Consider the following 16,692-nt stretch of genomic DNA (forward strand, 5'->3'; position numbering starts at 1 on the left):
TTACGTTAGACTCATCGTCGATTTATCACCACAGACCGAGAGTGCCCTCTTGTGGTTTAATGTGAAAATAACATTTGAAATGACATAATCATGTGTTAATAATTTCACACATAAGTCGCTCCAGAGTATAAATCACACCCCCGGCCAAACTATGAAAAAAACTGTGATTTATAGTCCGGAAAATACGGTATTATGGGATGATAAGTTTGGTTGCTTACTGTAAACATATATAGGCATGGCACACTGTTCCGGGAGGCACAGTGGACAACTGGTTAGCACCTCACAGTGCAGAGGTGCAGGGTTCGCTTCCGGCTCTGGCCTTCCTGTGTGGCGTTTGGATGTTCTGCCCATACTTGCGTGGGGTTTCTCTCTGTACTCCGGTTTTCTCCCATATTCCAAAAACAGGCATGGGAAGTTAACGGAACACTCTAAATTGTCCCTAGGTGTGATTGTGAGCACAAATGGTTGTTCGTCTCTGTGTACCCTGCGATTGGCTGGCAACCAGTTCAGGGTGTACCCCGCCTACTGCCCTAAAACGGCTGGGATAGGCTCCAGCATGCCCGCAACCCTCGTGAGGACAAACGGATTAGAAATGGATGGATAGATGGTACACTGTTCCGCTACTTGGATAATATTTTTGTGTTATGAATTATTCTTGCACACTCTCAATATATTATGTGTTTATACTGTATGTCTTTGTATTATTTTAAAAGTGTGTTTCAAGACCATAAAAAATGATGTCTTATAAATGCTATAAAAACATGCATAGGGAGGATTTAAATAGGGTATGTCTATTTCTATACTTATTGCGGGGTAAATTGAATCCAAGCTTGGTCACCAATTGGATTAGAATCCTAGATGAATATTTGAAAATCAATTTCCATACAGTGTCAAATGACAACGTCTTTGTGCAATTTTCATATTCTTTGTAATTATTTCATTTTGCAACACTGGACATTTCAGACTTCCCATTTTTCTAGATGGCAACATGTGTCAGCTGTGTGATTGACAGGGGACCAGTCCACAGTCTCACCCTAACTCAGTTGGAATAGGCTCCAGCCCAAATGTGACCCTGAACCGAATAAGCAGCTATAGATCACGGAATGATGGATAAGATTGAGTGGCAGCCAGGCTGAATCAAGAATCCAATTAGGAGTCACCACTTATCATTGGAATATTTGCAGGCAACTATTTTAATAATCAGCTGATCCGCAGCAGCCTTGCATTTACATGATATCATGAGGCATATGCAAAATAACCCATCTGCATTTTGGCCCACTTGAACCCGTGGGGGACAGATGTAATTTGGTGTGGCTGACCTTGAGCTGTTGTACCAGGAATGGAATGCTCTTCAGCTTTAATGGCAGCTCTCAGTCAGGTGTCAGTCGTGATTAACATCTCAGTGAATTTCCAAACCTTTAGCTCGGCCAGGTCATCGTCAATTTATATCATTTATTATTCCAGCTTCTAATAGCAAAGCATGAAGCTTGTAGTTGCGTCCTCGGTTGTGTATGGTTCCATGTTTTTAGCTCAACTTGACTCATAAATACAGTATACGATTCACATGGCGGACCAAAGCAAAGAATCAAACCAGTACTGCTATGACAAGTGGATCTGTTGTTTTATCAATGGTCTTTGCTCCACTCCACGGCTAGTGTAATTATTAACCGCTTAAGTTGGTGGATGTACTGTCAACACTGTGGAACCTCCAAAGGCAAACACATTTATTCCAAGACGCGGTTTAAACACTTTTGACACACACTTTCAACCTGATTTACACTGCATGGTTCATTTCTGATTCCTCTTGTTCTCTCAAGTGTCAAGTGTCAAATTATGATATGCCTCATAGGAAAAAAAAAATGCGTACAGGGCTTATTCCCAATTCAAATGAAAAGAAATGCCATTTCTGTTCCAACCTCATGTAGTAGTAATGTAACATAAGCAATGATATATTTAAATGGAATGTAAAGAAAATGTTTAAAAAAATTTTTGCTTCACTTCAGTGGACATCATGTTGCTCCTTTTGGTGTATGTCGGGCATCTAGAAGGTTACGGACGGAATCAGACCCTTCAAACACAGACTTAGGAAAGTTGAACTAACAAAAAATATTTATTTACAAAATAGAGGCGCAAGGCCAACAAAGTACAAATAATGGCGCTGGACCACAAACCACAAATGATGCGAAGAAAACAAATCGTGCTTGCACATGGCAAGGAAAAAACACAAACGAAAATAGCTTGGAACAAAAGTACAAGAAAGACCAAACCAGATGGAGAACAAACCACGGATACACTTCAATACACCAAGAACTACTTACTTGAATAACGAAGAACATAAGCAAAGGCAAGAGCCAAAAAAACTGAGAAAACAAAAATCAAGGCAAGAGCCAAAAAATAGTCCCAATAATTGTGATGCCAGACACATGTTTCATGTGTTCCGTGAATATAAACACAATCGAGGTTAAGTGTCACTTGGAATGTACATGGAAAGAAACAAAAAAAAAAGAGAAAATATAGAATGTTTTTGTGCGACTTTTGATTACCGGTAATATTTTCCCAATTTTTTTGATGAACTCTATACAGTGCCATTTTAATGCATTTTGGATTTGGATGTTGCACAGTAATAGTATATTTATGATGGAAGTGAATATGGATGCAAATGAAGTAAAAGACCTAATATCCGACAATCATAGACAGACAGCCCAGTCAGATTAGAAAATGGTGTTTGCTGTGTCAAACAGACATTTATCTTTATTGATTACCAATTTTTCATTTTCCCTAATCATCTGGAGGATATGACTGAGACGCCAGTCTTTCAAACGCCAAATGAGGTGCCGAGACTCGCACAGCATGTGTGTCATCAACACTGCTGCAGTCATGCCACTGAATGTAAAATGTGTGTTTATTTTGAAAGAGCTGGTGGCTGCATTTAAGCTCAAGAAAAAAAAAATGCAAGCTGTTAACACCACACAACCAAACAAAGAACTCAGGGTACAGTCAACATATTAGGCCACAAAGTGCACGTATCATTTCCATTGGAAACAACGTTGGATTGTCTGCAAATCACTCACGTTTTGGATTGTTAAGTCTGGAAAAAAAAATAGAGAAATGAGAAATTGAGAATGGACAAAGAATAATAGTGCTGCTTTCGAATATTCCTCAGGGCCACAACTATTACATTATGGTATGACAGCTGTACTATTATAAGTGCTGGTCCACTGTTTTTAACAGTGGGAAATCAATTTGTGACCGAAATTATAAATGGCCATTGCCTCGCGCGTCAGTCCAGGGAAGAAATTGCAAGCTCAAGTTTACTTTGAGAAATAACTCATTTTAACAAGAAATGCGGCCCCACTGCAAATGAATAAGACAGCCAAAACAAAAAAAAAAAAAGGGTCCGTATTGGGAGACACATTTGAATTAACAGATTGTGAGCAACGATCACTTGGCAGTCGTGAGAAAGCGGCAGCACCGCCTTGGCTTCCCACGGTGATATATTGCATCAGGAATTCTATTTATTGTAGATATCAGATTTAATACATGTGGGAGCTTTGGTCTGCTGCCTTTGGTAAAGCAGGCCTGTGCTGGGCACCACACATTGGGGTGCAACAATTTATTGTTGATTAAGAAGACTCAAATTCCTTTATAGGACTCCTGAGACCAATTGGCTCAAAAGCTTGTCAAGGGGGTAGGAGGCCAACTTGTGAATCGAAAGTCTTTTTCAGTCTTGACCACACACACACACACAGCTGTTCAAATGTTACGGCGCTGACTTATGGAGTTTTTACACAGTAAACAGGATGTGGAAGATAATCCTGCCTTGCACATGCAGTGGGTATAGCCCCAGCTATAGTTTTGTTTGTATATGTTCACAAACTCCTCAGGCACCATCTGTTCACCAAAGTATACATTTAGGAACTGGACACACTTTTAATTGCCCCTCATATTTCTGTTGAGCATTCGTGGGTCTTTTTAAAGGCACCATGTAATCAAAGTTGTTATTTATTTAATTGTAGTTGGTAGGCGTTGAGAGCTTCGCAAACATGTCCGTTAAATATGATGTTATTTACGATTAGCAGATATTGTCATGATCAGTGTTATGCTGACTTTTTTTGAGTTTTGTTTCATGTTGTTTTGGTGTGTGTGTGTGTGTGTCTCCCCTTTCTATGTCTTGGCTGTCTCATTAGGGTTTTGTTTCCACCTGTCCTTGTCAGCCCTGTTCCTTGCACCAACCTATCAGCTCCCTCAGCCACTCGTGTAGTATCTGGGTGTACCTCGTTATCTCGTCAGTTTGCTTGTATTTAGCTCCCCTGGTTTCTGTTGGTTTGTTGTTTCTGTAAGTTGCTGTCGGTGCTCACACACTGCAGCCTTTGTCATTGCATGATCCCCCACTCATGCTGTTTTGGTTTCCTTATTGCTGTTGTTGACATGTAGAATTACGATTTGATTAAACATTAAATATTTTTGATTCTATATTCCTTGTTGACTTTTTGTTGTTGTTTTTTGAAAATAAATTATTTTTGAGACAACTGCACTCTGCCTTCCTACACTTGGGTCTTCAAGCTTTTGCCAGCAAAACCTCAACCTTGACAGATATGTTAGCTAGTGTGATAGGCAAAATTGTCCGGAGGTGTGAATGTGGGTATGAATAGTCTATATGTATACCTAAAAAAAATCAACACAAGCTCACGGCAAACACTCAGCCACACAGGAAAGCCAGAGATCGGATTCAAACCCCTCAACCTTAGAACCGTAAGATGTGCTAGCCACTCGTTCACTGTGTTGTCCCTTTGTCATCTACTTGGTGGCGAGTTTTCCATTCCCTCGTCAAAATATACAAAGGGCTGCTGCTTTTGGTGGTTGCTGAATACTGGGATGTCTGACTTCGAAGACTTTAAAGCAGTAAGCTCTATCAGTAAGCTCTAGCTCACCCGTGACATTCATGAGAACAACTGAGCACTACGGAAAATGGATGAATGGCATGTTGGGGCAGTAAACTAGCAATGTTGTACACTTATCAACACTGTCGCCTCACTTCTTGCGCAGTTGATTACAGTAAGTCTACATGAGTCTGATAAAACGCTAGAGTGGCTAGCTAACGACCTGAACGCGTCATGAGGATAAGCAGTCGATAAAATCTTATTTTACAAACACATTTTGTGACTTTATGTGACTCTTTGGAAAGCATCTCCCACATTTAAATCTTATACCACCGTTAAGGCATAGAAGCAAAAATGTGTTTTCCACGATTTGGTTGCCTCAAAGTAAATTTTAGTGTCTGGTCTCTTTCTATATTTGGGCGACCGCCCAAAAAAGCTATTAGGGTGTTCTTGTCCTGTGACATGTGGACAGCTCATGGAAAAAGGACACGGCTTTTGTCTCTTCAGACAAAAATAAAGTTGGGCTGCCCTTTTTATTATTCAAGACTGTAATTTATACGCAGTGATAATTGCACAACATTGTACAAACGAGATTGAACAAGACATAACTGTGAGCGTGGAAAAAGTCACACAGACAAGCCGATGTCATTTCACTGTACATTAATCACCGCACCTCATAAAGAAGCAAAACAGCAGAACTCTGCTAATGACTAGTGCCGCTAATGAATTCCCGCGTTTGATGGACTGGCCAATGTGTTTTTCTGAGGATGTTTACTCTAAACATGCAGGCTGCATGCTTCATTTCTCAGGGACGGCCGTGCCCGTGGATGCAAGTCATCCTCCGCGTGGCTGCCTTCGTTCGGAGATGAATGATAAGCGACGGCGTGTTGTTCACAGCCGTTTTCCTCATTGCGGTAGATACGGGTCACTGATCATTTTGCTTGTGATTGATCAGACTCATTATGTGCTCTCCTCTCCAGGAACCGCTGAGATCTGTCCTCCTAATAAAATCAACTGTGTTGACAAAGCACTTGGTAAGAAACAATCCGCCTTCATTTCTTTTCTCATTACACAAGAGAATACGATGCAAAATGGATACAGTACAATGTTTTTAATATTTTATATATTTATATAGATCTATATAGGTATATCTATCTATCTAGATAGATAAGCAATACCATAGCCGGAGGTAATCTGAATATCTTGAAATGACTTACCCATTGTGATTTTGTCACTTTCGAGTGGAATGACCGGCATTGTTGAACTGTTAATATTAAACATATTCGTCATTTCTGCGGCGTCTCCTCCGTCTTCAATCTGATCTCGCTCTCCCTTCCGCAGATATTGGGACGGAACAAAAGCGCCGCGCTTTCAATGGCTTTAATGTTGCAGTCAAAAATAATTTATGCTAGCGGGCAGACATGGGTAGATATATGTGCGGTATAATTACACCTTTTCTGCCGTTTCATTCACAAATTTAATTACACCTCTCATTACTAAATTTAAAACATATTGAATATATTAGGAGGAGGTTATATCCATATATACTCGTGAATACAATGATATGAATTATGACTTCTTGGTGGAAGGTAATAGCTAAAAATATTTTCTTAGAGGAAGAGCTCCCTCATGAGAAATATACGCCATTGTTCTCCTTCATAAAGGAAAAAAAACTGTAAATCATTCATTCTCATCTATCACACCGAGACCGCCTTTTACCACTAAGTCGTCACTCACTTTGGGAGTTGTTAAGAGCATTAATGCAAATGGATTGCTCAAACATGTGTACCGAGCATGCTAATTGAATTACACATGATTACAGGTTTAAAGTGCCTCAAAGAACACTTTTGTAAAGAAATTGATGATGGACTTCTACAAAAATGAATATCTTGCCACTGATCTCTTTCGAAAAGTGCAACATCAGTGTCTCCGAATGAAGGATGAAAACCAAAGAAACCGTAACAAATTTAACAGTCTGTATTATTAGAATATTTAAACAGCAATGGCCTTTTTTACGTGAGATGTTGTGTTTCCACCCCATGTAATAACGTTTCTGGTGATTGCCATAATGTCATTGACATATTTGACTGCTCCTACGGTGGCGACATCACCCGAATTGAGCGCAAGTCGCTAACGCGGTTTCCAAGTCATAAAAAAGCATCGCTTGTGCTTACCTGTACTCTGTGAAAAAGGATTCTGACGCTATCTATAACCTTGAAATGTTCCCCCTGTATTATATGACTACTTGTTGGTGACCCACCCAAATGGCTCTACAAAGGGACCTCACCCACCAGTTCAGAATCACTGATGTAAATAATCATAATTTTGTTTTGTAACTGTAATGTTAATAAGAAGCAGGCACGAAACTGAAAGCAAAATCAATTAACTAGCGTTGCTTAAACATGAATTAGCAAACTATAGAAGACTTCTATTTTCAGCCAGATGGACAATCCTGTTCATTTCTACAAATGTGGTAGAAGTGAATAGTCCGATATTACGAGTTTACCCTCGCAATCTTTGCAAAATTTCAGAAAATCCAATTTAACCACTGCTATTTGGGATGTTCCTCCTAATTCTGTCTCGTGTTTTAGTCAGCCCTGCAGGTATAAGATGAGAAGTTATTATGTGTTGCATTGCAGCACAGCTCCAGAAGACCAGCGGGGACACCTGTCCATGCGAGACGCCTTGTAATCTCACCCGTTACGGCAAAGAGCTCTCCATGGTCAAAATCCCTAGCAAGGGTTCGGCTCGCTATCTCTCCAGGAAATACGACAAGTCAGAAGACTACATCAGGTAGGAGCGCTACAGAGCGACAACCTAACTCACCAGAGAGTGAGAGGGAGTAAGAGCAGTGATGCGCTTCTCGTAAAAAAACTGATCATTAACTCTGACCTCGAGCCTACGATCACTTGCACACAACATAAAACGCAACAAGAAATGTTTATTATCGCATCACCTTACTTTTTTATGCTTTATTGTTCGTAATATATTGTTTGTTATTGTGAGGTCACAATATGTATAGAGTACAGTATGAGGGGTTAATTTTTGTCAATGAATTGGATTTTATATTTTTAAAAAAACAACATTTTCATCCCTTTGTTCAATCACTGGACGTGAACTAATGATGACTCAGTTACTAGTTTGGTCCATTACATAGCAGAAAATGCGTAAAAATGTTGAGTATGGTTTTGCAATGTAAAAGCAGAACCCCCCCCCCACAAAGAGTCTGCTTCCAGGGAGGACTACAAAAATCTGAAAATATTTAGATTGATTTAATAACAGATCAGTTGTCTGTTAAACGTTGCAGCTCTGTGCAGTATATAACAAAGGGTTCACTAATGTGAAAAGTCTAGCGTTGATAGAATATTGTCATTTTTCTGATCTGATGTGAGTCTTGTGATTTTTTTTTTTTGCTATATTTTAATATTCTGCCACTTTTCTTAGAGACAATTTCCTGGTTTTGGACATCTTCTTTGAGGCTCTCAACTTTGAAACAATAGAGCAAAAGAAAGCCTATGACGTTGCAGGTTTATTAGGTATGACTTCTGCCGCTATAATTCTGTGTATTACAATGGTGTCTTGAGATACGAGTGTAATTCATTTCATGTCTACGCTTGTAACTCCGGTAGAAGCCTTTTGTTTTGAACTATTGTTCTCCACCTGCCAAACTGCTGCCTGTTATAAAAGGCTAGTTTGAAGTCCTCCGCCCCCCCAAAAAACACATTTGTCATACTTGTTAAAATGCTTCATGGCCGGATTACTTACTTCCGGTAAGCATCTAAAGTTAAAGAGAATGAATTGGACTCCCTCCAAATAAAACAAGAGTAACAACACAACACTCAAACATGAATAAGTCATGCTGACAATGTAGCAATTGTGGCGAAGAATTGCTTGTTTACCGCGTGCGCATTCTTACGGTGCCTGTCTCGTGCACGCTCATGTTCGCAAAGGGCGTGGCTTGGGTCGGAGACTAGAGGGGGGCAGGAGGTGATAAAATGTAGCCGCTTTCGCTGGCAATTTGAAAAGCGCAAACACCCTCTTTCGTATCTCAAGGTACCACTGTGTTGATTAATGAAGTGATAATTTATCAAAATGCTGGAGGAAAAAAAACAGCCAATGACTTCAGCTTTTTGTCTGAATACGCTGTTTTTAGGTGACATTGGCGGACAGATGGGCCTTTTCATCGGAGCCAGCATCCTGACTATTTTAGAAATCCTAGATTATATCTATGAGGTATGGTGTCCGTATCTATGTTTGCATGTAAGTGTCATGTTGGTTGCATGTATATGTCTGCATGTAAAGCAGCCATACTCTTGGGTGAAAATGGTTGTTAACCTCTTCATGGCCTTTGATTGACTGGCAACCAGTTCAGGGTGTTATCCCAAAATTGGCTGACCCTAGAATGGAAAAGTGACGGTTGTTTAAAAAATGCCATGAATAGGTACTATAGATATCCATCAAGATAATGGTTTCACTTTTAGAATGACAATTACCGTATTTTCCGGACTATAAGTCACTCCTGAGTATAAGTCGCACCAGCCATAAAATGCATAATAAAGAACAAAAAAACATACATAAGTCGCATTTTGGGGGGAAATTTATGTGATAAAATCCAACACCAAGAACAGACATGTCATCTTTGAAGGCAAATAAAAATAAAACAACAGGCTGAATAAGAGTACGATATGCTAACGTTACATGACGCATAAACAATGAACTGAGACATATTAAGAGTTATTCAGATAACTGTAGCATAATGATCATGCTAACAAGTTCACCAAACCATCAGTGTCACTCCAAATCATTAAATCCAATGAAATCTTCATCCTCGTAGTCACTTTTAAGCAACTCTGCCAACTTCGGAGGTAGAAGAGACGGTGCTTCCTCTTCTACTTCGCTGACGTCAGAGTCATCATAGGTTGTTTTTTTTTGTCGATGTGGAAAGCATCAACACAGGCATCGATACCCCTCTTGCGGTTTAATGTGGAAATAACGTCAAATGATAGAATGTGTTAATTATTTCACACATAAGTCGCTCCAGAGTATAAGTCGCACCCCCGGCCAAACTATGAAAAAATCTGTGATTTATAGTCTGGAAAATACGGTACAATACAGTACATGCTGATTTATTTAGCGTAGTCCTAATCATAATCTCTTAGAACTAACTGATCAATTTAATCCAGAAAACAATGCATTCAGCCATTAATTTGTTTTCTATAGCGCTTGAAAACCTGCAGTGGCACAGGGAGGACATGAAATCTCCATACAGGAACCCGGATTCTTAGAACTGTAAGGCAGATATGCTAAGCAGTAATCATCATGCTGTCTCCACTTCTTTAATTTGAGTTAAAATACAATTTTGTCTAAAAATGTGTGAACTTTTACTTATTGGTAAATTGTGACCCATGTTTAATTATGTCACACTTGATACTTCAACATAAAATATTACCCTTATTGTGAATGTAATTTGGCTAGTCCATGCTAGCCTTACCCTAGCTTTCCAGACCAAGAATCAACAAGATTAAAAAAATTTAAAAAAATCCCACCGGCAGTAGGCTTAAACACAGCAAGCCCTTCTTTGACCTCGATTCAGCAGGCTAAGACAAAATGTCGCCCTGAATTCCCCACAGACTGATTGTCATTTATCGTGCAGCCTGACTAATGTCATGCTGCCTGATTAAATGAGCATATCGGGCCCCAGACGACATGGTTGCATATCCAGCACGTCAGAATCAGATGTTTGCCATCACGTAAGCAAGCAATAACAGTAGTTCCACAGGCAAATGTGAGAAACAACCTTTTTTGGACAAACAAGGTCGAAGGATTGCATGTCCCCACTCTATATTGACATCAGTTTACCTTTATTTTATGTATGCGTAAATTGTCAGAAAGCTGTTTAACAAGATGTGTTCATTTGAATGGACAGATGGATTGTTAAAGGCCAGATCCACCTCATGAGACAAGCACTATGGGTGGATAAAAATCATTGCTACTTGTATCTCCAGACCTAAAATCTTACAATGGGTACTTACTTGCTACTTATTAGTGTCATCATCTGAGCTTTTGCGGCATTTCTTTTTATGCCACAAATCATGGGCAGGGTCTCGGATAGGCCCGTCTTTCTTCCTTCTCATCTTTGTTCTTTTGTGTTGCTGTTTTCATGTAGGTCTTCAAGCAACGCCTACAACGTGTACTGAGGCCACAAAGAGAGGAAAAGAAGAGCAAGCCGCAACCGCAGCCTGCCACTGTTGCGACAGTGGGTCTGGAAGAAATGAAGATCGAGGTCTGGCACATTCTGTAACGCAACAAACTGTGCTTCTTTTCATGTCGCGGCTACTTCCCATGGCGCTGGACTTCGACTGAGAAACTACTGTACTTGGGAATATTCAGGGGAAATCATATTTTTCCACTTCTCCACTAATGATATGCAGTATTCCTAATACATCACAGCCATTTGCTCAAAGGCTAGATTTGTTTATTGCACAACTTTATTTGGATGTTTCGCAAATGAGTCCAAGAGTCAGTTCTCAGTGCTGTTCACCGCTACTTCAGTGCTGGCAGTGATTAAAATCAGTGCATTCGCCAACAACTTTAGACATATTTAAGTTTCATTCTGTATTTCTATTTTGTCCCGGACCAGGGTGCTGTCATGACATGGGGTTAGGTTCTTCCTTTGTCCTTGTTAACGTTTGTTTTTCATTGCTTGTCACATTTTTCATTGCTTACGTCACCCTTTCCTGGGTGATTGCTTTTTTTCAGTCATCATTAAATGAATTGATTCCTAAATGTGTGCAAGGCCTCATCTGGAATATAATTCACTTTGAATGGAAAGAATGGGCGATATTGTTTTGTTTTGCTTTGTTTTTCGAGGATATGAAAATGTCAGAATCTTATCTCACAACACAGGCTAAAGTTTTGGGATAATGGGACATGACACACGTTGTCACTATTATGACAAAGTATTTTTGGTGATTTTTTGCTTTGTACAATTGGGCAGAGTCATGGTCGAGAGAAAAAGGCCTTCGCCAAAGTGTTCCTGGACGCAAAACATTGTCCAAAGTATTCATTCATTTCACTGGTCAACAGCAAATTTTAATCAGAGGCAGTTTTACTGGATGTGCCCCATGAGTGTATTTTTGACATTGATTTTATTAATGCCATTACTTTTTTTTCTACCACATCAGATTTTTGAGATATTGTCATTTTTGGCTTTTAAGTTTGACCTGTAAAAACGTGTGCAGTAAGAGACAACAAGGAGAGATTCGGTATCAGTGCTAAAATACTAATCTAAAAAGGTTTTTGTACCTCTGATTAAAAACTTGAGTAAAGCTTTGTTGATCTCCAACTGAATTTGTAGACCTCTTATAGGTAAATTAACACTCACTACTATTTTAGTGTTTATTGGTTCTGACAATAGACATAAGTCCAGTTAAAATTTGTGTCAAGTAAATACATTTTTTGGTCGGCAAGCAAAACATGATTATTTGGTGGAGAAACATCGTCATAACATAAATAATACGTAAAGAATTGAACAGTTCGTGCAAGTTAAGTCGATGTGGCTCCTTTTGGTGTGCGCAACCTCACCGCCATGGGACATTATAACACAGTCATGCAAACGCAAAAAAAAAACAAAGAAGACGTTCACAACTACTGTAAGTGACTTAGACATATGCTGAAGTAATAGTAGCTGTCTTTCATTGAGGATACATAATGTGAGCAGTATTCTATTGTCTGTCGACATGCGTTGATGCTACTTGCGTTTGTTAGCATTATGCTAAGTGGACTTTTGTAAGACAAAGATAATGTGGTTTGTTTAAAAACACAATATTTAATTCTCTATGTTGTTTAGTTAGTAAACTTCAACTCGCAGTGGCATTAAGATTGAAGCCTCTTTTTTTTTTTAAAGAATTGTTCAAGTATCCGCCAAGCTCCTGCTTGTGTCAAGTACAGTATTCCACTCAGTCAAACACACGACACTGTGTTCATGTTTTAATGCATTTTGACTCAGATTATGTCTATTGCCATAATATATTGTCTATCTGTCTATTGCCATAATCAATAAACAACCCCCCAAAGTGGAAAATATTATCTTTGCAATGTTCTTTCAACACCCAAATTTAGCATGGATATTCGAGTACCATTCAAGTTGTTTTCTGTGCTTTCGACAGGAGCCCAATGCCGTGACACGGAGTCACCCAGAAGGGGCGTACGCCAACACGATGCTGCCCAATCACCACCATCATCACACGGGACACCACGGGGTGTTTGAGGACTTCACATGCTAGATCCAACCATTGTTTCCGTCGTTTTCTTTGCAGTGACAACCAAGGGAGAGCAATGCAGTGTTGGTTGCCATTCAAGAGAGACCTTATGTATTCAGCGCCAGTTCTTTGCTGCCGTCAGTGAAAAGCTCCAGCCAAAGTCCAACACCAAACTTGTGATGCTAACAAAGCACTTGTATGTATGTAGGCACAAAATGGACACTTTGTTATATTTGGTTGTTTTGTTTTGTCAGGATGGGACCCCTTTAATGTTGTCTAACTTCAAGTGAGAAGTCAGGCACTTCATGTTCAAGTAGGACCAATTTTCGGTACATGGCTCCTTCACTAAAAAGAAACAGGCGGAGGACTGCATGACCCCTTGACGTCATTTGTACTCCCCCAAAAAAGACAATATAATTTGTTTGTTGATTCATTTCTCTTTTAGCCATCTTGATCCTTTTTGTTTCCCGTAACCTATTGGAGCACTCACTGAACTGCTGCATTAAGACATTGCAACTTTATGAATATATCGAATCATTTAAAGAGATACTTCGATCCATATGTTCTATATTGTATACAAGGTGAACTCGAAAGTAAACGAAGCTCTTTTGTGTGTAATTTCAATTATAAAGGGGTTCTCGAAGTGAAACTGTTTGATTTTTATATATTTTTGGGGGTTTTTTGGAAGATTGAAGTGGCATCTTTCCACATGATTCACATAGTCTGATTTGTGGTAAAGGTGTTAGAGAGTAGCATTGTACATTGTAACACTAACATTGTAAAAACCAATGAGGAGAACGTGGGCAAGATTCCGTTTAAATGGCTCTTGTTTATAATGCATTCATAGATATATATACTGTATACATATATATATATATATAGATAACGTATGTAATCATTTTGTTATTTATACATTTTAGAGAAATAATTTTATATGTGATCGCGATTGTAGCAATTACTGTACACAGACAAATCTGCAGATGAAGAAGAATATCAATACATTTGTACAGGTAAGAACAATGACTATGTATTGTGGACATTATTTCCCTATACGCGATGTCCTGTTTTGTATACGAACATGTGCAGTGGAACCTCGGAATTTGAAGACCCCCCCTCCCCCCACAACGGTCATACAATTGGGAATGCAAACTACCAAAGTCAAACAAAACAGCTGTGACAATAGAAGTGGAAGGTGAACGGAATCTAACATAAGAACAGAACGGATAATTGCTGGCTCACAATACGTCAGCAATAAGCCTTAAAAAAATGTACATGTGAAAGTCGCTCAGTTCCACTTTCATGTGAAGAGACTCACCTCTAAAGCACAAGCAGAAATGTCCTTTTTATTTTTGCAAGACAGATGAACATAAAATTTCGCTCTCTTGGCATCCATCATATGTCATCAAGGATAATTTATCACCATTTTATTTTTACATTATTTGTGTGGCATTGAAATCGTAAAATGTTACATAACGGACTTGAGATTTTTATCTGATATCTGAAGTGTGTCCAATCTTTCGAGGTTCCACTGTACATTCTAATCGGACCTGTCTCCAAAAAGTCAGGCGGATTTCAAGGAATGAACAGATACAGAGAGCGTAGTTTCCAACTTTACGTTTAAATGATTCATGAGAAAAAGATGATTGAAGATCGGCAACTTTTCTTGCAGCAGCACCAACGAGTAAGATTTTTATTTGAGTTTTTTTCAATCTGATCAATTTAGGTGTGGAGCACCAGAGACAATCATTGTTAGCTGACTTCAGAGAGACCTCTGCACTGCTCAATATCAGATTTATTATTATTATTTTAGTACTGGAAGCTTGTTATAAATGTTGCTACTTCAATTCATTTGAGTACTGCACACTTAAGAGATCAATTCTGTAATATCATTTATTGGAGGTCGTTTGAGTACAGCACACTCTCAATAAATAACTTATTCAGATCTCATTTTTTGAAGTCAGAGTAAAGTCACCTTATATTTTACCGTGTATGAACAATTTGGGTAGCTGGTTTTCACGAGCGTCGAACTGTAATGCACACTTTCCTACCAAAAAAAACCCCCACAAACGTCCACGGCACAGCCAAACTCGGATTTCTGATCAGTAATAGCGGTCAGGTTTAACATTTTGGATTGTTGGTGCTCAACATTTTCCAAGCAGATGAAGTCGAGCAGGAAAAAAAAACACCTAACACACCCCACAAGGACAATTGCTGATTTTACTGAGACTTCCAAGCATCAGGCCTGTGCCGACTTTTATCGAACAAAAATGCTCAAGTCTGGCCCAAGTGTCAGGATATGGATAACGTATTTTCCGCACTATAAGGTCCACCTAAAAGCCTTCCATTTTCTTAAAAGCTCACGGCACGCCTTAAAATCCGATGCACCTTGTGTATGGTCATTACGGTAATATTTCGACCCCCAAAATGGCTCCTTGTTCGAGACATGCTGACAACGCAGAGTTCAAATTTAAGGCGATCGGTTACGCAGTTGAACTGTGTCACTGCTTTATTAAATAAGTTTTACTGACATCCGATCGTTCTGTTGTCGTTTCCTTGAGCGTAGCTCCATCTAGTGGATGCATTGTAGATTGTGTCTTATAATGTATGAAAAACATTACAAAATAGGCCATTCATTGAAGGTGTGACTCATAACCCTGTGCGCCTTTTAGTGTGGAAAATATGGTAACTTGCCTAGAGTCATAAAACTCATTTAATGTACAGTAGACTGATACAAATGTTTCTTTTTTTTTGAGAGGACACAATGATAACACTGATGTAGATTGAGCCTCAAAATGGAATTTAGCGATTCAAACTAATGAGTACTCAGTTTGCTTCGGAGATCTGTGCATCACTGGGATGTTAATCGGGGTTAATAGAGATTTTTTAAAGTAGTTTCTTACTCCTTTGCCCTTATTGTTGGACTTGACTGGACTTTATATAAAAAGCACTGCGATCTTTTTTTTGGGGGGGGGGGGGGGGGCAAATGTTAATCGCTTTTTCACATTCAATGAAACTCATAAGTGTTCCATATCTACAGGACTATGTGAGGTAATACAACGTGAAGTGAAGAGAACATATTGCGGCCCATTTATAAGGTTTGTATATGTGGGCTAAAATATAAAAGTGTGTATAAATAAATATCAATCATACACAAGCAAAGTATTGGGGCCACGCTGAAGAAACCAAAACGCAATTGGAGTGCACAGGACAGCATTTGAAGCCTGTTCCAGTGAGCGGGCTACATCCTACTCTATCCTATGCAGGAGGGCAAGTTGGGTGACATGTTTCCAAACTAACTTCATGACAAGCGTTAACAAACATGGCATTTCTGCCTGGGCTGTGGATTGAGCAACAATAACGACATGTTTTTTTCCAATAATTTGCTCCGCATTAGGCCCTTGTAACTTGGATATTCACTACGAGCTACCACACCCCGCCATCTGTCAACTCCCCTATTCCTGTCAAGTGATCATGGGCTGTATATGACTGTTTAATATTCATAATCATGTGTCACTTTGACATTTTCAAAAGGTTTCCAATCGCACTCTCTG

General features: G+C 39.3%; 1 protein-coding gene across 1 annotated transcript in view; it reads left to right on the forward strand.

Annotated features, from left to right (window-relative positions):
* The window catches only part of asic4a (acid-sensing (proton-gated) ion channel family member 4a), a 90,043-nt gene extending 74,955 nt beyond the window's left edge, over positions 1 to 15,088 (forward strand). Inside the window, exons 5-10 of the mRNA XM_086123989.1 lie at positions 5,861 to 5,914; positions 7,520 to 7,673; positions 8,325 to 8,416; positions 9,034 to 9,113; positions 11,047 to 11,163; positions 13,049 to 15,088. Coding sequence (XP_085980115.1) covers positions 5,861 to 5,914; positions 7,520 to 7,673; positions 8,325 to 8,416; positions 9,034 to 9,113; positions 11,047 to 11,163; positions 13,049 to 13,165 — 614 coding nt within the window. The 3' untranslated portion in view covers positions 13,166 to 15,088. The remainder of the gene's footprint in view (positions 1 to 5,860; positions 5,915 to 7,519; positions 7,674 to 8,324; positions 8,417 to 9,033; positions 9,114 to 11,046; positions 11,164 to 13,048) is intronic.
* The last annotated feature ends 1,604 nt before the right edge of the window (positions 15,089 to 16,692 follow it).

The sequence above is a fragment of the Hippocampus guttulatus genome, chromosome 11, assembly GCF_054856545.1.
Source record: "Hippocampus guttulatus isolate MCC_2025c chromosome 11, RoL_Hgut_1.0, whole genome shotgun sequence".
Classification (NCBI taxonomy): domain Eukaryota; kingdom Metazoa; phylum Chordata; class Actinopteri; order Syngnathiformes; family Syngnathidae; genus Hippocampus; species Hippocampus guttulatus.